Source organism: Rousettus aegyptiacus, unplaced genomic scaffold, assembly GCF_014176215.1.
Source record: "Rousettus aegyptiacus isolate mRouAeg1 unplaced genomic scaffold, mRouAeg1.p scaffold_m13_p_16, whole genome shotgun sequence".
Lineage (NCBI taxonomy): Eukaryota > Metazoa > Chordata > Mammalia > Chiroptera > Pteropodidae > Rousettus > Rousettus aegyptiacus.
The window spans coordinates 26,895,374-26,916,669 of record NW_023416291.1 but is presented as its reverse complement, the minus strand read 5'-3'; the positions used below and the strand labels follow the sequence as shown (position 1 = coordinate 26,916,669).

At 41.3% G+C, this 21,296-nt stretch overlaps 1 protein-coding gene across 1 annotated transcript in view; it reads right to left on the bottom strand.

Moving 5' to 3' along the window:
• The window catches only part of SH3RF1 (SH3 domain containing ring finger 1), a 141,259-nt gene extending 120,633 nt beyond the window's left edge, over positions 1-20,626 (bottom strand). Inside the window, exons 1-2 of the mRNA XM_016148187.2 lie at positions 20,412-20,626; positions 18,402-18,888 (exon numbers count right to left, since the gene is read on the bottom strand). Coding sequence (XP_016003673.2) covers positions 18,402-18,794 — 393 coding nt within the window. The 5' untranslated portion in view covers positions 18,795-18,888; positions 20,412-20,626. The remainder of the gene's footprint in view (positions 1-18,401; positions 18,889-20,411) is intronic.
• Between the last annotated feature and the right edge of the window lie 670 nt (positions 20,627-21,296).

Sequence of the window (21,296 nt, the reverse complement as noted above, 5' to 3'; positions counted from 1 at the left end):
AGAAAAATATTTTACGGAGAGAACTCAGCTTTCCAAAAATAAGATTTAAAAAGGGGGAGGGGAACATAAAATTTCCCTAGATTATCTTAATCTTTCCATCTACGTATGTTGTATGGGTATATCTCTGAAATATCAGATTGAGCTGGGAAGATGTGCAATCCTGTTCATGTGCATTCTGTCACTTTGTTCTGATCCAAAGACACTGATGAGATCATGCTTAATGGCCAAAAAATCCACTATGTGCCTATAGGAGAAAGTAGAAAGAGATAGGCAGGCCTGCGGGTGTGATTATCTATTTAAGCATGCAAGTGTATTTTAAACATAATTAGACTAATTGCCTCCCAATCTTAGCTGATGCATCTGCACATGCAATTAATTAGAACTGATTTTAAAAGCCAGTTTGGAGTCCTTTGTTCCTCACTTCCTACAAATCAAATTACCAAGGAACAAATTTAATTTTTCAACTTTTATTTTAAGAGAGAGACAAATTTACATTAATTGGGTCTGATCCACTAATGTAAGTCATTTAACTAGCAATTATTTTACTCTGAAAGTAAAAGCCAATTCAAATTTTTTCATCTATAAAATAATTCCCTGGTAAATATGACAATCTTGCAAGGCTGTTGTAGAAAAACTTAAATAATCTCATAGCTGTTCATCTAAAAAAAAGGAAGGTAGGAAATAAAGTTCTTTATTGCAGGAAAATTAGGAAATTACACTCTTAAAGCTACCTTTCACCACGTGCTTTATTCTCCACTGGTTTTTCTAGCATAAATCAAATGTAGTTCAGGAATTAAAACAGAACATTAGGGACTACTTAACAGAGTAGGACCTGATAACGTTGCTCGGAAAAAGGGTGGTAACTGAGGGCAAAGGCTCAGACACTGACACTGGAGATGGGCTGCGAGGACACAGCAGCAAGGGACAGGAAGAGGCAGAGAATGAAAAGGGGGTAACAGCGGAAAAGCAAGCTCGATCGGTTTACGCGGAGACTGCAGCGGGTGAACAGGGGAGGCAGTCAAACGAGTTCAGGGACCTTCTCCCAAACAAATATTTACGGAGGGAATGAGTGGTGGACAGTGTCCGCAGCAGTCTCAGAGGTGTGTACCCGATCCAGGGAACACTGAGCAACACCTGATAAGTGAGGGGAGCCACAGAGTCGTAGCCACAGGCCTGGTGACGTGCGGCAAATGTGAAGGTGGGAGTCAGAGCTTTAAAAATGGGAAGCTGGGCGAGTGGACTTGGGATAACCATAATCTGTGCCCGAGCTCTGACCCTGAGTCCAGGAGAAAGGCTGGAATAGGAACAGGTGAAGAAAATGGTGTCACTTGACAAATGAGAGTAACACATATGCGGGGCAGAGGGCAAAATCTTGTGCTAGGGCCAGAGAATAGTATTCCTGAACTGAAGACGACACAGGGGACCCTAAAGCTCTGACTCCCACCTTCACATCTGCCGCACATCACCAGGCCTGTGGCCACGACTCTGTGGCTCCCCTTGTGAGTCTGAGGAGGTATCGTGACATTCCTGTAGATGACGGAAACTCTAAAGTGGATAATGAGAATGGAAATAGGAAAGGGAGACACGCTGTTCCCCAATGCCGGGCTTGGTTGGAACAGCTCGCCTGGTAGGTGTCAGTGATGATCCAGATGCTGACACCAGGAGTTACTCCAGTTTGAACTGTGCTGCCTACTTACAGAGACCTTGCAGAACTGCCCAAAATCATTTTAGGTGATTCCCCATTAAGGAGCTGAGAAGACATCCTCTAATTCTATGTGGAAAGCAGATCAAGTACCCATACATGGTAAAGCACATAATTATCTGTTAGTGAAAAAATACAAAGGTCCATCCTATTGTTGGACGAATATAGGACAACAATGAGAAAACTGAATTTTCAGCAAGCTGTGATTCATTCCATGAGCCAATAAGTTAGAGAAAACATGCAGATTTTAAGCATGGTAATTAATGAAACGTGGCTACAGTTATGTTCATGAGTGCCTACACGGAAACACTTAAGCGAATTCCACATGTAATATACACAGCCATGATTAGATTAGAAAAAGGAAATTCATTTCCAACATTAACCAAAGGCTCAGGATATTAAACAGAATCAACCCATAATTCAGTTGTATTATTTTGCAAAGGAAAAATAAAGGATATCTGAAGGCTAATTTAAATCCACACTACATCATATGAGGAAATATGCTAAAGTCACGACGCAGCCAAGATTAATAGGTGTTTCCACCCACTTCTTAAACAGTTTTAGGTACAGAAAACAATGTTACTTCTCTTCCCAAGAATAGTTTAAGCATAGGAATTTGCAGAAATAATGAAAAAGATAGTGTTCCTTTCATGCTCTCATTATCTGGTATCCCAGGTAGCTTTAAAAATATTAGTAATGAAGTACACTGACGCTGTCAGTTATAAAGGGTGTGTATTCATTTCCGAAAGTTAAAAACAGAGATACTGCTATAGCTAGAAATCATGTTGCTCATTTCCTGGGCTGAGAACAAAAGCCTCACAGCAAGATAATTTTTAAACATCATTCCACATTTACCTTTATGAAACAAAACAATACAAAATGAATGACCAAATGAGAAAATATGACACTTTAATTTTCTCATCTATAAAAATATTCAGTTCCAACTTAAACATCTGAATGATTAACAATCATTTTTCTATTTGTCACATTTTTCAACACAAGGCTGGCAGAGCAATTAAGACGAAAATACATCAAGTAAAACTCATTCACCAGTTTGTTGGTTTAACAAACTTACTGAGGTCCTACTATGTACCGGCAGTGTTCTAGCTGCTGGGAATATGGACACGTATAAGTTCAAAGTCCTGGCCCTCACAGAGCTGACTATCCACTAGTGGGTGGGGGTGAGGTGGGCTGTAAACATATAAGTATATAGTTTTAAATGAGTGTCAAGTGCCAAAAATAAACAAATAAAGCATGGCAAGGGTATAAGATTGACAGAAGTGAGGAACTTTTTTGGATATGGTGGCCAGAAAGGACCCTTCTAAGGAAGTAAGAATTGAAAAGAGATCAAACTGAAGCAAAAAAGGGAGCCGCGTTGAAATCTGGGTAAAAGAAGACCTTCCTTCCAGGCAGGGCAAGGAGCAGGTACAAAGGCCTTGGTGGTTTGATGAATAGCAAGAAAACCTGTACGGCTGGAGCAAAATACATAAGTTTAAAAGATAAGGTGGAGGAAAAGACATGACTCAGTTATACTGCATCGGTCTAATGGGCCATCGCAGTTTTGATCGAGAGAGTGTCACGTCGCACTGAGATGCGAGGGGAGGACTCCAGCAGTCACAGGTGGAGGGTGGAACAGGATGATTAGTTAGGAGACTATTTCAATAGAGCTTAACCTGATACTCTCTAAATGCTTGCACCCTTCAGATTTTGTGGGGGTGAAGGGGCAGTGGTGGTGGTGGTGTAGGAAGCTACTTCTTACATTTAATTCTATTTAAAGAGATAGACATAAAGACGTTTATACACTCTCTATACACATCCCTCCCAGTGGCTTTATTATTTTGAATAATTGCAAACTATTGTTTCAAATAACCGCAGTCAAGCAGCCTTAACATCATGCACACAAGATGACCGGCCTCCTTTCTTTTACTATAACTACATGAAAGTCATGTAGAAGTGAATAGTTCTTTTGTCCTTAAACAGGCTATTTGAAAAACAGAAGTATAGTGTCTTTTATTGTCAATTCATGGTTCACAAAGCCTCTGAGGTTGGCTTTCTTCCTTCAAAAGGTTTTAATGGACAGGTACATTTAAGCTTTATTTTACAGACTGTGAGAAATGGAATGCACTGGGAGCGGTCCGCAGTTCCCCTTTCTGAAAGGAAAAAGATATCAGTAATGCAGAGTGATCTCACCTAGGAGGAATGCATCGGTGACATGGAACAAAGGTGGCTTCCTTCATAAGGAAACACAATCTGGTTCAGAAAACTGCTTCATTACTTTTGAATGATGTAGGCTGCACAGTCTACTAGAAACCGTTCCAGTCTTTAACTTCTATTTATTTTATTAACAGAACTGTTTGTGAAACCATTCTTTGTCCAAGCTACAGAACAACCTAGCATATTCATTAATCAAAACTACATATTGTCCAGATCACTTTTGATCATGTGTGCTTGTGCCAAATAAGTGTATTTATCAGGTGGAGACTGTAAATAAAAGATTGTATGTCTACAAGAGTAAGGACTCATGTGCTGTCCAGAACCACGTGACTCAAGAACCACGTGAGATGTGGAAGGTAAAGACAATCGATCTGATGTTTCAGACTCTACTTAGTATATAAGTGGAAGCCCTGCATTTTCATATTTTAAGGTATGTTGAGTTTTTAGCTTATGAAATTTATCACAGCTTCCATTTACAAACAGTGATATCAATGCAAAGCAAGTTCTTTGAGAACAGAATGAATTCATTCATGGCTAACTTAGATGCAACAAAGAGAACACAGAGTTACTAAATACTGCTTCACTCTTTCAAGATCTCAAAACATCTTGTTACACGTTTTCCCCCAAGGTCAAGTAGTCAAGAATTTTTTCTCACGAATCAGATATACATTATTCCATAGGATCAGATCTTAAAATGATATCATGGCCATTTAAAAGTGATTTTGCTGTCAAACTAAAAACAGAAATCAGTTTTGGCCTTGATCTATTTTTAATCCGCCTATGTGTTTCCTTTGTTTAATATGCCAGTGTGTCCGGTAACAGTGCCAAGAAATGGCAACCTTTCAGTCTAGGCTTAAAGAAGAAATGTACACTGAACGATTGACTGATACATGTGCAAGCAAAATATTATCTCTCTTTTCTTATATTCTACATTTCAACATGTATCACTGAACATAAGGCATGTTAAATCAATCCCACACTGGCCAACAACCCCCAATTACAGCAGGGATGGGTAGATCACAGAATGATTGCAGTTAAAAAAAGACAAGACACTAGCTAGTTGGTCAACACGGTTACTCCTGTCCTGACATCGACCTGATACCACTAAATTAGCAGGAGCAAAAACACCTGCGGCGGGGGTGGGGGGAAGCCCCCCAACTGCAAAATATTAGGTTAATGCCGAAAAATAAATGCCTCTCAGTCAAGGAAATAAAGAAAGCTAGCATCACACAGGAGAAACTTACATAAACCTAGCTACATACGAACATTTACATAATAAATATCCACACAGCATTGCCACTCCTTCCACACAAAGCTCTTCATTCATAGCATACCTAGAAACCACAGCGTGACACATTTCTAAAGTTACCAAGCTCTTCTGACGCATTGCTCCTCAAGATATGCCATTCTCTTTCATCTCTAATGAAAATATTAGGTAGACCTAGTGTCACTTATTTGCAGGTATCACATAGCTTAGTCTCTTGAGAGAGGTAATAATAATTCAAGGTATTTCCACTCATTATAGTTAAATATATGATACATTAATAATAGCAGAGAATCAGCTTTGCAGCTACCTGAACTAGAAAGCCCAGAGTCCTTGTCATGTTTCATATCATAGCTGGCTGCTTTACGATTCAAGAATGGGAAAGAATCCGTGAGGCTAATTTATTCTTCTAACTGCCCTTTCTTCCCCCTTGCCATTGCATTCTTAAGAATTTTAATTTAATTTTGAATGTGCATGTTGCCTCTCATGGGATTTCGAACGGGAAGGTGCTACTGCTAACCACATCATTACTTTTGCTTCCTACCTTCCACAGGATTACCTAACACAGGCGTTACTTAGTATATAGATAATCTGCATCGAAGCAGAGGCCATTATTACATGTAATATTTTATTTCAAAAAGTAGATTTGCAAACAGAGAAATCACAAGGAGTTTGCTAAAGACCAACACGCACCCTAGTAAATTCGTTTCATTTTCCTCTCTGTCAGAATGATGATGTGCCTGGGGGATATGAGAGAATAGATCATATATTTTAACTTTTATAAGGCTTTTGATTAAATTCAGCAGAAAATTCTAATAAGCTAGGAAAACCTGATTTATAGACCACCATGGTGGGTGCAACAGAAATGTTATGAGGGCCACCCTCAAGAGAATTGCTATTCAGGATCCAATTACAGCCAAGTTTCATGAGGATTTCCCCAGCCTTTGGGTAATACTTTCATTGCTGACTTAAATAATGGAAAATAAGTATCATTAGGCACACCAAGAACATAGATGTGGTCAGTTACTATTTCTCTTATGAAGATATGACTTGTACCCAAATGGACCTTGGGATTCTGGAATGCGAACAATCTATCAATGCCATCAAGATGTATTTACTGAACGGAACAGCTACTATTTTTTTAACTGTAAAGAACAGAAAAGAGGTATAACCTCGGATTACTTGTTTGGAGACAAAACTGAAACAAAATTAATTAGAGAACATTCAAATACCAAATGGCAGCAGAAGAGACTCAAAATAAATGTAATGAACAAGGTACATATGTGTTTAAAATCAAGCATTCATATAATTATAAATATGTATTAAAAAATATCATTTTGAATTGATATTTTTCAGTTCCCACTGATGGTTGCAAATTGCTGACACTGCCACAAGGATGATAGAAACAACAGGAGGCAGTTTAATTAGAGAAAATCAAATTTATATAAGCAAAAAGAAAAATCTGAGGGTCTAGGCAAAGCATATATCCGCAGTGTGGTCAATTATTTTTAAAGGTACATAAGATCAGGAGGTAAAAACAAGCAGCTTGCTCAGGAGGGTCATGTGACAGTCCTTCCCCAGCAGGACAATCTATTCAGAACTTCATTACCAGGTTAAGAGCTATTCTGGACCTGAACCCAAGGAAGACCAGCAGAAGTTGGAGAGCATCCAAAGGAAAGCAACTAAAATGATTAAAATGTTAGGAAATGGGTCCTAAGAGGACATGTAAAGGAAACACAGTTATTTAGGCCAGATAAAAGATGGCTAGGGAGGAGGTCAGCTGCACAACAGCCTGCAGCGGTATGAAGGACAGCGTACAGGGAGCGCTTCTTTTCCATTAAGGATGGGACGAGAGGAATGTGATCAAACTGCAAGAACAGGGATTTTTATTCGGTAACGACAACAAAAAAAAGAACTTTCTGGCTATGAAGCTTGCAAGGCACTGGAATGAGTTACCAACAAGTTTTTTAAATGTCCTTTTCAAGAGACTTTTTTTTTTAATACATCTTCAGAAAATGTTCACTCAGTGTCCTTTCTTACTCTACAAGATCAGGAAGTGAATATTTTAACTATAAATAGAAGCTCCATTAAAAAAACACAAACTTATTGAAAAGTGGTGCATAGTAAGGCCCTTCGCTGTTGTTGTATTTCCAAAATTTATCAGTTGTAAGTTACATAAATGTGCTTATTTAGTCAGTGATGATTCTAACCAGATTTTTTTTAAAAAAATCAGTTGTTCTAGATAGGAGATATATATATATAAATCAAAACATGAATAATCTGACAGTAATATCTATTTAAAGAACATAGTCCTGATGGTATGGGAGGAGTAGGTGAGAGTGATAGGGTACACAAATCAGCCACAAAGGAAGCACACGCATGCATGCGCACGCACACACGCGCGTGCACACACACTGTACATCCTATGTGGCATTAAAAAATTGTCCATCTGACAACACAACAATCTTTCCTAACACTAATTTTAAAAAATTAGAACTACACTACAAAGCACATCTAGTCTTCCTGACTGAAGTCATAGGGATCTTTATCTTTTCAATACTGTGCCAAGGAACAAAGTCAAAAGACATGTTATTTTAAAATATCTGAGCTATTATTTTCCCCATATCATCAAAAAGAAGGCAAAGGAAAGGAAAGAAAAAAGAGAGAGAGAAAGAGAAACAATGGCCAGTCACAGGTGGTCTAATACATAACGAATCCCTTTGGCGGAGTCTCTTATCCCAGGATGAGAGAATAGGAAGGGGTATAAGAGATAATGGTGCTCATCTCTTTTTACAGGTGAGGCCCAGAGAACCACTGTTACACTACAATGAGTGGTAGAACCAGGGCCGAACCACATATCCAGCATGATCTGTAGTCACTAACTGATGAACAGCTTCTGTATCTGAAGTTTAAGTTGGCCGTTTGAAACAGAACAAAATGTCCAATGGCATTAGCATTATAAATATTGATTAATTACATTACCACACTACACAAACCCATGTGCATGCCCTCACACAGTTTATTTTACAACACCATATATGGTAATGAAAAGTTCTAATTTCTGGAAAGAGGGGAAACAGAAGGTATTAACATTTATTGAGAATCTTCTAGGTCCTGGGGAATTAAAATTCCTCATCTCATGTAATCCTCACAACCTTGGAAAGCAGATCTTCACCATTTTATAAATGAATTAATTAGACTAAGAAAATAACATGCCTAAGAGCCAGAGAGGTAACAAGGAATAGAAGAAGATGGGCCCGATGCTAAAATCCCTGCCCTTTCTACCACATCACATTTTCTCTCCAGCAAAAACCACGAAGCGCACAGAAAGGAGCATTCAGAGGAAGAAATCAATTCCCCTCACTTCCCTTGAAAATTTTTGAAAGAGCTTCTGTATTCTTTGGCATCTTCCCCACACTTGAAGAAACGCTTCTTCTATATCCTAGGCTCACTCACACTGCCCTTAGCTAGTAACCGTATGGCCCTGTTTGCCCCAGACACCCCTGGTTTACTTCTGCTGATTCTGCAAAATTATCAACAGCATCCCTTTCAGTCCCAAAAGTGTCCTAGTGTACAAGATAAATTACATAGTCACTCGCCTGAGCCCCTCACTGCATTTACCCCATGTGGTCTTGTGTGACCCCAAAGAAGCTCAGTTTCTTCCATCCCTCCCTTTCAGCATAAATGTCCTGTCCATCAGAGTAGGCATTCTCAAGTCAGTAAGTGACTGACTGACTTGTAGTTAGTTAGATGAATCCCTACCCTTCCAAAGAGCTAAACATTTTAATACGTGGAATTCAATTTCTAATTATTGGAGTTTCGGGCAGTGTGACAACTTTACAGGAAAGTAATATTCAGACAGAGAGAGGCAGATCATTCTAGGCCACAGAGGCCCATCAAGCAAACCTGTTTAGAGCTTGATCCTAAGTCAGGATCCTCAAGAAGTCCTTGCTTTTCTGCTCTGCATGCCCAGATTATCCAACAGTTCATTTGTAGGTTCCCATGGCAGGCACAGTGTGGGCTTCCAAGGGGACATACTGGTGTCCCTGGGTGACTGTGAGTGGCACATATAATACATCTCATTGCAACGCGATGATATCCAGACACCAATCTCAGCTTGTTCTAAATGTTCAGTATCAAAGTTGGCCTTTGTTGGGTAATTATTTCAAAAATGTCAGGGCTGCCAAGAGACTCAGATATCTGATAAGCCCCCATTTTATAAAAGAGGAAACTATGGCCTGTAGAAGAGATATCACTAGCTTAAAGTCACAAAGGCAAGACTAGAAAACAGGTCTCAATCATTCTTGCTACCACAGAGATGACCCTCGACTTCCACATACCATACACTTTCATGCTCATATGTTGAGACCCAATACTCTTCTGGTGCAAGAGTTGGACTTCCTTTAATATGTAAACATTTCAAGCTGATGATGCCTTTCAACCAACACTTTACTTTCAGCAACATTACTATCACTGTACAACAGAAGAAGGCTTTTAATACTTTCTAGTATGCTGATGTATTTTGTAAAATAAGTAAAAAGTAGAAAAACAGAAGTGCTAATACTAGTACATAATATTATGTACCATGAAATATAAGATATTGAATTAAAATAATTAAGTCTACCAAAAATGGAAAAGATATTTTGCCTCATGGACTTAGCTTTTCAATTGTGCTCAACTATGGGGGAAAAAGTTAAAACATATGAAATGCTGGAAATAATTTATCAAAGGGTGTGCTTAAAAGACAAGTTTAACAATGGAAAAAATGGAGGGATTTGCTAACTGTCTCTTCAAATAAGCTGAGCAAAATGAAAATTGAAGCTTTGAAATTTAACTTTATTACATAAATTAATGTCTCATCTATGCATTTAACATGATAAAGAGCTTTACCAGCTCTTTAAAGATCTTTAAAAACTAAGCAGTTATATAATTAGTGTAAGACTATTTTTAGCTATATAGGAAGTAAATCTCCCTATAACACATCTAAATTCAATTTTCAAACATTAGCACTCAAACACATTTCCAAGAACCTTATACAAATGCCAGAGCTATTTGTATCGCGCACCCTGATATTCTTACTGTAATGATATTGTATGAATGGGGGGGAGGTGACCTCATATAAATTAAAATGAGACATGGAGCACCCTAAACTTTAATCTCATTTCTATATAATTCTTCATTGCTTAGGACCACTCACTACATTTTAAAATAATGAAAATTCACCCTTGTTAATTCATTGCTGAATTATAAGAGTGAACCTGCAAGTGTTTCAAAGGTTTTTTTTTTTCTTGTTAAAAAAATTCTTTATGGAATTTATTTCCCTAGGCTAACAGAAAAATGTTTATGCTTGACAGTCCTTGCCTTACTTCACTATATTTAATCTAACTTAAACATTCATTTGCACATCCTCCTACTGCTCTCTTTTCCCATGTTTCACAACGCAAATAATCTATTTAACTGCTACTGTCAACCCTTTGAAATGGCACTTCCATTCCCTTCTCAGCTACCCGCAAAGAGCCCACTCATACGTCTATCTTTAAATTGGCTGTGTTTACAGCTACCCATATGTCACCATTCATGAAGCAACTGCTACCACCCTCTCAGACAGGCGTTGGCAGGCACAGACACCGCAAAGAATTGCAGGGCCACAAAAAAGGGTGGTCAGGGCTCATAATTTTTCTTTTTTAAGGTTACCACTTTCAGAAGTCCTTGAAATTAAAAAAGAAGAAGTGAGGAGATATAAACATTCTTTATGATAAAAGCTTTGAGAGGGTGAAGGGTCTAAGTTCCATACTGAGGGAGCCTACCAGCAGAGCTGTTTCCGAGAGCCTATTTCTATCACAAGTATGCATCACTATACTACGCATATGATGTTGCTCTACTACTGTGGATCCTCATGAAGAATCCTGCTACAAAGCGAATTGCAAATGCATTTGCCTTTTGACCTCAGAATGTATAAGGCCTGTCATGTACTGTCTCAGGTTAGAGCAACAGACTAGAGAAGGGATGGATTGCTAAACAAAGTAGTCCCTGACTAGAGTGGGGAAAAGCAGGCATTCTTCCCGGCAGAGGTGCAGAGTTAAGGCATGGAGGCATACGAAGTGGGGCCAGGGGCTCTCGGAATGGTGAGGAAGAGACCGCAGGCAACAGAAGAAGAGGCAGAGGTGGGAACTGACAGATTACCGCTACCTTCAGGCCTTTTTAGAGCACCTCTGTTCTTATTCTTCTTCTTCAGAATCCCAGAGACTAACTGTGGGGCAAAAAGAGCAATTTGGGGAAGCAACCTGGAAAAGCAATTCAAGGAAGAAAATGGAACAGCCCAGGAGCCCTTTCTTTCTCCCCCTTTCTGTTCTACCGCTTCTTCCATCTTTCCCTTCTTAGCCACTTGGAAAATGCAGGCCATGGCAGCAGGACAGGGCAATGCAAGGAAAAGGCAGGCAGAGAAGTGACAAGCTACAGAGGTTCCACACCAGCTGATGCTGGAGCCAGGGGCGAGGGGCTGAGGCCAGAGAACAGGGCGGGCAGAGGTGGGACTTTTCACAGAACAGCAGAATAGCAGGGACCTATAACTTAAAAAAAACTAGCTCCCCCCCCCCCCATCTTCCTCCCTTTCTCTGCCCAGTCAGCAACAACAGAATGATTTCCCCTTCCGTTCCTCTCCTTCTGTTACCCAGAGAAGAAATAAGAATGGGCTGAGGAAATAGTGACATCAATGGGGAAAATGTGGTACCCCCCAGGGGTAGCTGAAGAGAATGGCCATTCATCAGGCTGTTTCTCACAGATAAGGGACCAAAATAACTGAGCTCATGGCCTTTATGTAGCTCTATATCCAAATATTACATCAATTTGTGATTACTTAGGTTCCTGTCACTCCAAACAGAAATGACATATTAATTTGCATGTGAGACTGATAATTTTTATAATAACTATACTACTAGTGATACATCCATTTATGTTGGTGTTGGCTTTATAATTCTCCAAATGTTTGCACATCCATTCTTGCATTTATCTACAAAACAACCTATAAATAGGGAGAGAAAGTGTTAAGCCTATTATACAGATTGTGAAGAAACAGCACAAAGAAAGGGGTTAAGTACACATCAATTGTTGAGAAAATGTACAGCTGAGGATCCCTAAAGGGTGATTAGAATTCATGTCACTCATTCACTCATTCACTCATTCATTCATTCATTCATGAGTTGAATTGCATCTCCCAAAGAGATATGTTCAAGTCTGAACCCCCGGTATATATAAATGTGACCTCTGGAAACAAGGTCTAGCAGATAATAATCAAGTAAAGATGAAGTCATATTAATTTAGGGTGAGCCCTAATCCATGAAAAGGGAAATTTGGACACAGATGGCACAGAACAGAAAGCCATGTGAAGATGAAGGCAAAAACTGGATTAATGCATCTATTATTGCCAAAGAAGCCAAGGATTGCCAGGAATCACCAGAAACTAGGAAGGGACCAGGAAGGATTCTCCCCTGAAGGTTTCAGAGAGGACGTGGCTCTGCCAACACCTTGATTTCAGACTTCTGGCTTCCAGAATTTCAAGAGAATAAACTTGTTCTAAGTCATCCAGTTAGTGGTAGTCGCAGCAGCCCTAGGAAATGACTACACATTCAGTAAACCTCTTTTGAATGTGTACTGTGTGTCATACCACGAAGGATTCTGAAGAATCAAAGAGAACCAACTCAGCAATCCCTGTCTCCTCACTCCCTGCATGGAGCTTAGGAACCTAAGGTTCCACGTTTTTCTGTTGAAGAAACGAAGCCACATGCCTGGTTGATGGCAGTACTGAAACCAGAGGCAACGATTTCTGACCTCCAAACCAAGCCCCTCCCGTACATTAGGCTAAAGAACGTCTGTTTTTCTAGTCCTGTAAAGGAGCTTCACTTGTTCCCTAAAAATGCAGCAAGAATGATGGAAACAAAAGAACCTCCACTAGCTACAACTAAGAAAAGCTGCTTACACTGAAAGCATCATGAGAATGTAGGAAGAACATTTGCCACTTAGTAAAGTGTGGTTAAGGGAAAGAAGGACTTGGGATCAGACAGACCTAAGGTAAAATCTTGTGTCCATCACTTTGCTAGGGGACCTTGGACAAGTTATTACGCCTCTTTTGGCCATCCTTTCCCTGTCCATAAAATGAAAATGATAGTACATAATGCCTTCTTGTAGAACAATGAGAGAAGATGTGGAAGGCTATGAAAATATGCCATTAAATAGAAAACCTCAAACTGCAGACTAGAATGTATAATGTGATCCAATTTCTAATAATTTTTTTTTCTTGGAAAAAAAGAACACTCTTCACAGTGGTCAACCCTGGAAATTAGAAATAGAGATAAGAAGCCACGATTTTTCCTTTATATCCTTTCTACCACTAACTTTCTTATTAGAGCATATATTACTTTTAATTTTTAAAATGGAGAGGAAAATATTATGTAGTCATTTAAAATGAATAAAGCATGATAATTCAATGAATTATATGCACTTTTTTGTACGTCTATTATACTTCAATAAAGAGGTGTTTCCCCCCCCCTCCCTCTTTTTGAGTCCTCCCACATGCTCGGGGCATGCACCCGGGGCCTGGCGCATCCAGGGCATGGTCCATGGTTCCACTTGGGGCGTGAACCCAGGCCCTTCTGTGTGTAAAGCAGAAGAGATAACCACTATACTTGGAGCCACCCCCTAAAGAGCCACCTCCTAAAGAGTTTTTTTTAATGAGGTAGGTATATAGGCTCAGACATGAAAAGATTTCCCAGACATATTAAATGAGCTATTAAGTCACCACATATGCAAAGTATGAAATTCTATTTACATAAAAAAAACAATAAAAACTAACTGCATATACATATAAATATATATGAACAGATCTGGAAGAATCTACACAATTCATAATATCTACTTCTATCATGCTGATTTTTTTAAATAACCAGAAAGTTTTTAAGAACTTTTGAAATTTACATTCGTTTTAATTTTTAAAATAACAATGCTACTTAACCCCAGAGAGTTGTGAGATTTATATGATAATGGTTACATGATACTTCAGTGATTAAAAAAAATTATTAAGCATTTCTTTTTTATAATTCCCAATAAGTGTGCACCACGGACTTCCTCCTGGTCCCTGCCTGCCACGCATTCCAAATCCCAGCCCGGAGCCAATGGGCCTCACTCAGGAATAAAGTAAAGGTCAGGGATGAGGTGGACACGAGGGCTGATCAAGCAGCAATCAAGGATGAAATGGTAAAACAAGAGATGAAAAAAAATGTCTGCAACACATATTGCTTGGCAAAAACAAACATCTTTTTCTACTTTAACTCAGCCGTTCGGAAATATCCAAACGTCTCCCTCGTCCAAACCACATGAAATATCTTGCTTGGGTCCAGTATGGATTAACACAGACACCATCCCTGCCTGTGCAGAGCCATCAATTCCTTTGCTAGTCAGCATGTGGACTGAACCTCCCACATCAAGGGAGCATGTCCTGCTGTGTCCCTGTCCACTCTCACCCACACTTAACTCCATCCTTTGACCACTGATCTAAGGCCATCTGATATAAACTTCATTGTACTTACTCCATATCTTATCCCATAGCTTTGTGGTTCACTATATGCTGCCTTATTTACTGTTTGTTGTGTGTTTTTCGACTCCAAAATGTAAACTTTTTTTTAACAGAAACATGCATTAATATGAAGCCTTTGTCCCAGCACAAATGATAGCACAGAAATGAGTCTGAAGAAACTCTCCACAGGTACTTATACACTTACTGGATGTCAAAGATGGCCCATTGGGCAATGCACAGCTAGCACTAGCTTTCCATACCCTACTTGAAACCACACTGTTGTTTCCCTTTCTCCTCCTCCCTCCCTTCCATTCTCCCTCTGCTGCCTTTCCTTTGGGTGATGCCTCATGTAGGCCCCACTATGCCCAATAAAGCAACCTCTCTAGACTCCACTTACAAGAGAACTTGAGAGATATAACAAAGGAGCAGTACTACCCTTCTCCTGGTAATTCCTTCCCTCTCCAAAAATTTTGGTGTGTTCCGTATGTAGTCACGTATTGGGCATTTGAGAAGGTAACTAACTAGAAACCGAACAATTTCTACAGACACATAATTTACACTCACATTTAACACAGGTCTTTCTCCTATCCTCTCCCTTAGCTCTCTATCATAACACTTACTGATTTAATTACCAACCTGCATTGTGATTATGTTAATGTCTTTCCCAAGAGACTGACACATACTCATAAATTTATAAGCAGAATCTATATCTGGTTTATCCACTTTTATTTATCTAGTATCCAGGGCATTGCCTGGCACCTACAGGCAGCCGCTCAATAAGTATTTGTTCAAGGAAAGAATAAATAAAGTATAAATGAGTGTAAATCAATGGTCATGTGATATATTTTTCCTGAAAAAATTCAATCCTAAGTAGAGGTACTGTGAAATCATTAATAATATCTAGATAGATACATGCACAGATACAGACCTTGAACCAATGGAACCACACACAGAAAGCAGGAAATTCTATTAGGTCATAATTCTAAAGGCATTACTTAAACATCTTATCCATATCTCACTTTGCGCACGCGTGTGTGTGTGTGCGCGCACGCACGTGCACAGGTATTTTTCAGTCCATTAAACAGGTATCTGCAGTCACCCTCTCCCTGTGGTTCATTCCACTCCTCGACTTTGGCTTAAAACCAACAGTAATTCTTTACTTGGAGTAAAGAACTGAAGGATCCCCAGGGTGACTCCAACCCAATACTTTTTCATTTTCTCCTTCATATTAGGCAGGAAACACTAAAATTCTGGGAACAAGATGTGTGTCACACATTGGAAATGTTCGTATCTGCTGATAACATTCAATCTACCCCGGCTAAACACATGAGGAAGCCACATGGTCCCAATCTAATGGAACATAGAACATAACTAATAAACTGAAGCAACATTCCACATGTTATCACTTTCGGCTTTGTGCAACATGTGGAAATAGGCTAATGCACCACTTGGTCGTGTCAGAACATCTAAGGGAGAAGGATGCACGTTTGGGATTTATTATGGTCACTCACCTCAGGAAAGGGTCCGAAGGAGTACATTACAACCTCCACACATCTGTACATTATAGATTTCTTACTTTTAAAGGAGTATTTTCTGAGATGTATTTACTTTTCAGAAACTTGATCTATTTATGCAGCCCTGGTTGTTTTGAATACTTGAAAACAAAAAGTACTACTACTAACTGCTAATGATAAATTATTTTAGACTAGAAAAAAAAACTGTTATTTTTATAAGTATTATAGCAATTTGCATCACCTCCAAAACTCAGATAACTGAAAAACTTTGTTTTTTGTCCTCCACTCTCCGTGCCACTCCAAAAGTAAGACATTATCTCCTGTTTTATCGATCGCAACTATGTTATCCCAGTTATAAGGCTCAAGTTCAGCTGGGCTTCTTGGTGAATAATTATCTCAAGCTAAAGAACAAACAGGAAATTAGGAAAACCATATAAGCCAGAAAAATAATACCAACATCATCAAAATCTCACAATAATTTACCTTAAAAAAGTAAAACTCAAGTTTAGGAGCTTAACAGTTCAAGAAAACGAACATTAACAGCATTAGTCAATTTCTTTTAGAAACAAAATGTTAAGTTGAATGTTTGAGACCTCTTGTTAAATTCTTTTTTATCAGTAATCGAAACTTCACTGCATTCCTCACAACAGGTAGGCTAGTGTCAACCATTAAGATACTTCTATTCATAGCCAGAAGCTATGGCTTCTCTAGTCTAATTAACAAGGAAACAAAATCTCTCCTAAGAAGCAAATTTACTCCCTAATTAAGTTAAGCAGACCTGGGTCAGATGTTTCAGAAATAATCAATTTGATCACTGGTTCTGAGATTAATATATTCATGAATCCATATCCATTAATCGAGGTACCAGTAAATTCCATAAAATAAAGGAAATCTAAGAAAAATCTAAGTTGATCAATTCTACATGTGGATTTCAAATATGACAAGAAAAACTTCCTAACCCAAAGTCATCACCATCTTTAAAAAAAAAATTAAATATGAATCAAAAGAAATCTGATAGTCTAGTGATGAAACTGTTTTCTAGTGATTTTAAAGCACTTTACATAATTTACATCTAGTGATATAAATACATCATTTTAAAAGATGAGTTCAGAAGGAAGTAAGGGAATGGTTATAAAGCTGTTACTGTTAAGGTATGATAGTCACATCTGTGAATTTATACTATCTAATCCCATCCCGATGGGATGTTTCTACGTAAATAAAAGAAGTCATATGTGACTGTTTACTATGAATATTTGAAAAAAAAAAATTCTCCTCCACATTAAGTTCTTTAAAAATAGATTTTATCAGTTTGGCCAATTATCAAATTTTTTCTTCCAACCAAAATTGAATTGTTTGAATTATCTGATGTTTGTCACTACTTTTTATTTTTACAAAGATGAGATGTGCCATCACCTACAACATAAATTAGATTTATTCAGATCTTACCTTCTAGAAATTTAAACTGAGGTAACTGTTCAAATTTTTAGCTTTACTTAAAATTATTCCCAAATCAAAAGGAATCATTTTGATTAAACGTTTCATTTCACTCCCTGTAAAACCAGACACAAAGCCAGATTCTCTGCTGTTTTAGCACACTCCTAATGACATTTTGTTGCTATAGCAACAAAACTCTGCTACCTGTGGCCATGATTTGTTTAGAATTCCTCCAACCAGTAAATTCTGTGCTGTGCATTCATAAAACCAATAGAATAGCTCTAAGCAACATAAAAATTAAGGCTTGACTTCCTATTTATGGTACCCGCACATATATTTATGATATGCATACATATATGCAGATATACATATGTGATTACAGCTCTCTCAACTTCATCAAAAAGGCAAAACCATAATAAATTTCCATTTTTAAATGGGCACAAAAAACTGCTACCAGTTCCCCAAAATTTATCTTAAAAGGTAATACAGACTATCTGGGGAAAAATTTTAAAACAAGAAAATTTATTATTTATATATAATCTCATTCCAAAAGGAAAATATCCTGAAGCATAATTTCCTATCTGTTATAGTAAGTGTAGCTTCTTCAGCAATGAGCTGATTTAGAAAACACCAAGCTAAAGAATAAAGAAAAAAATGAGCTCATCACCACTGCCATTCACCAAACTGCTTCTGCAAGCTACTCACCCTCACTGGGGGGCTCCAGGCTTGCACCCGTGGCTGCTGTCCACCCTGGGAGCTCTGCAGATCTTTTGAGCTACAGTTAGCCACAGTGCTGCTCTGAGCCCTCGATGCATTTGTGCAGTTCGTCCCACTGCCTCCACCAGGGCCAGGTTTCCAAGGCCTCTGCTTGATGCCGTCCAGAAGTCTGACCAGCAGGATGTTACTTGGAAGCTCCTCAACTCCCGAGCCAACGAGAGTCCTGCACTCGGGACATCTGAGTTCATTTCTGGAACCTACGATCCCCAGCAAACACCGTTTGCAAAACGTATGCTGGCAAGGCAAGACCTTTGCAGAAGCATCAAGCCGCTCCAGACACACAGGACACTCCAGAAGATCCAACAAGGCAGACTCATCCATCTTTATCTAGTTTACTGAGGAAAAGCTTCAGAAATGTTCATAGTTGTGTTCAACTCTTAAAGTGATTCATGTAACATCCATTTCAGACTTTGCTCTGGAGTCAGGGTTGTAGGAGAGAAAAGACGTAAAATTCGTATTGTTATCTGGGGAAAAAGTTCACAGAGGAGCCAAGAACCAAAAAGTACACAAGAGTGCTTCCTCTGACTATAGTGTGGCTTTGCTTTGGAATGTGGTTCCTGAACTCCAAAGTCAACAATTAAAAACAAAATAGGCTTTTAAAGCAATTCGAAATTAATCCCTAGTGATACCTAGGAGTTCACTGTGCAGAAACAGGTATCCAGTACTATATAGGATTCCTGTAATAAATAGGCTTTATGAACTATAAAAGAGAACATAATTTTTTTAGCTCTCAAAGTGATGTTAGCTGCCTTAATAAAATCCTCAACGCATATGAAAGCTGAACAGAAGCAACTGAAAGTTTCCTCACCTGAAATTACCTTTAAATCCAACAAAATTCCCAATTTTTAAGACACTTTAGTGTTTAAGAAACCATGACTCATGTGATCACTTGTGGTAAATGATCCCAATATTAAATGCACATGTTTCTTAACTGGTCTCAAAAAACAGAACTGCTTAATCGTGCCCAACCAAAATGAGCTGAAGGTTGTGACAATTCTAAAGGACACAACTACAGATCTGCTTGAAAGCAGCTAAAATACAAAAGCGCCCTTCAGGGCAGTAGTTGACAAACTCTGAAACGGATTTCTGAACAGCCTGTCCTAATCCCATTCAGAAAATCTGGCAAAATTATCACCAAAAGAATTTGACAATGGAATGCTGGACTGAAAACCGTGGGCATAATATGAAAATGGAGCCATTCAGGAAAAAGCCTTCAAACCAGCGACTGCGCCGCTCTCCCACCACCACCAAAATAAATGTAAACGTGAATGCCTGGGAGAAAGGGGGTAAAAAGATTTTGATGGGAGCGTCAACAGCTGCTCTTGACAGAGCCGGGGCGGGGGGAGCCCGCGGGCTGCGCCCCTCTCCCACGCTGCCCGGCACAGGTACGCCAGACGCGCAGGGAGGCGCGGCGGCGGCGCGCCGCAGACACACCCCAGAGCCAGGTGTCGCCGGCACCGGGGAGGGCAGGGGTCTCGGCCTGGGGCTGCGGCCGGGCCGGAGCCTGAATGGGGATCTCATTCAACAGCCTCATCTCCGCCTCCCTTTGGGTCAGGCCGGACACAAAATCTCTCCGCTGCAAGTTTTCAAGGACTTAAAAATAAATTCTCAGCCCTAAGTTGCGAAAGTCAGCCCCCGAAAGTGGCACCGGGAACCAGCTCGAAGCCCGCAGCGAGGAGGCGGGCGTCCCCAGGGAGACGCAGTCCGCGGGCAGCGGGGCTGGCAGGGCTGCGCCCGCAGCCCGCGGCTCGGAGCCCCTTCCTGCCGGGAGAGGGCAGGGAGGCCGCGGGCTCCGCTCCCGCAGGTCCCCGCTCCGGGCCCACAGGGACCCGAGGCTGGAGGACGGAGAACCTGACCGGCGCCGAGGGGAGAAGGGGACGCCCCGACCTGCGCCTTCGCCCCCGCGGGGCTCTGCCCGCGCCGGTCCTCGCGCCCTACCTCGCGCCTCGGCTCCTCCTCTTTGTTCGCGGCCCCGCAGCAGTGGCGGCGGCCGATGCGGACGCGGCCCCGCGGCGCTCGCCGCTCGCAGTGCCTCTGACGCGGCGGCGGCACCGGAGTCTCCTCTCTACCGCCCCCCTCACGCGCGCACACACACGCCGCCGCCACCTCCCACTTTCCCCGCCGAGGAGGGCGGAGGACGAGGAGGAGGGGGAGGCCGGGCCGCGGCCGGCGCCCGGGGCGCGAGGGGCCGCCCCGCACCACAGCGCCTCCCCCCGGATCCGGCGCCGCACCGCCCGGCGCCCGCGGCTCGCTGCCCGCGCCGAGGTCCTGCGTGCGGGACTGGCCACCCCCGGGGCGCGGGGCGCGGGGCGCGGGGCGTGGCCGGGCCGAGGGGGCGCGGCGAGGGCCGGGGTCCGGGAAGCAGGGTCCCCGGGGCGCGGGGCGGCGGAAGGCTGGGGGCACACGCCTCCCTCCGACTGAAGCCACTGGAGGGGGGAGCGCCGGGGGTGGTGACTGCGCGGGGGAGGAAGGGGCCGCGGGGCGGGGGCCCGCCGCGTCCTGCCCCTGCCCCGCGGTGCGTGGCGGCCTGGGACCGAGCGCGCGGGGCGGGAGGGGCCGGGTCGCGGGAAAGGGCGGGAACGGATCCCACTGCGCTTCACAGCGGTTCGCCCAGCCTGGAGAGACACTGCGTAGAATTAGAGCCAAGAGTTGTGACTCCTTAGGTCCGAGGGCGGCATGCTGAATCAGTGCGCGGACAGTCCCGGGGCAGCTGTCCACCCGCCGATTCCCGGGCCACCGCCGCCCAACACTGCTCTCATCTGCCCGCTCCCAGGCACCACTTTGCCTCCCCCGGGACACCCACCCGAGTAAGCTGAGGACTGC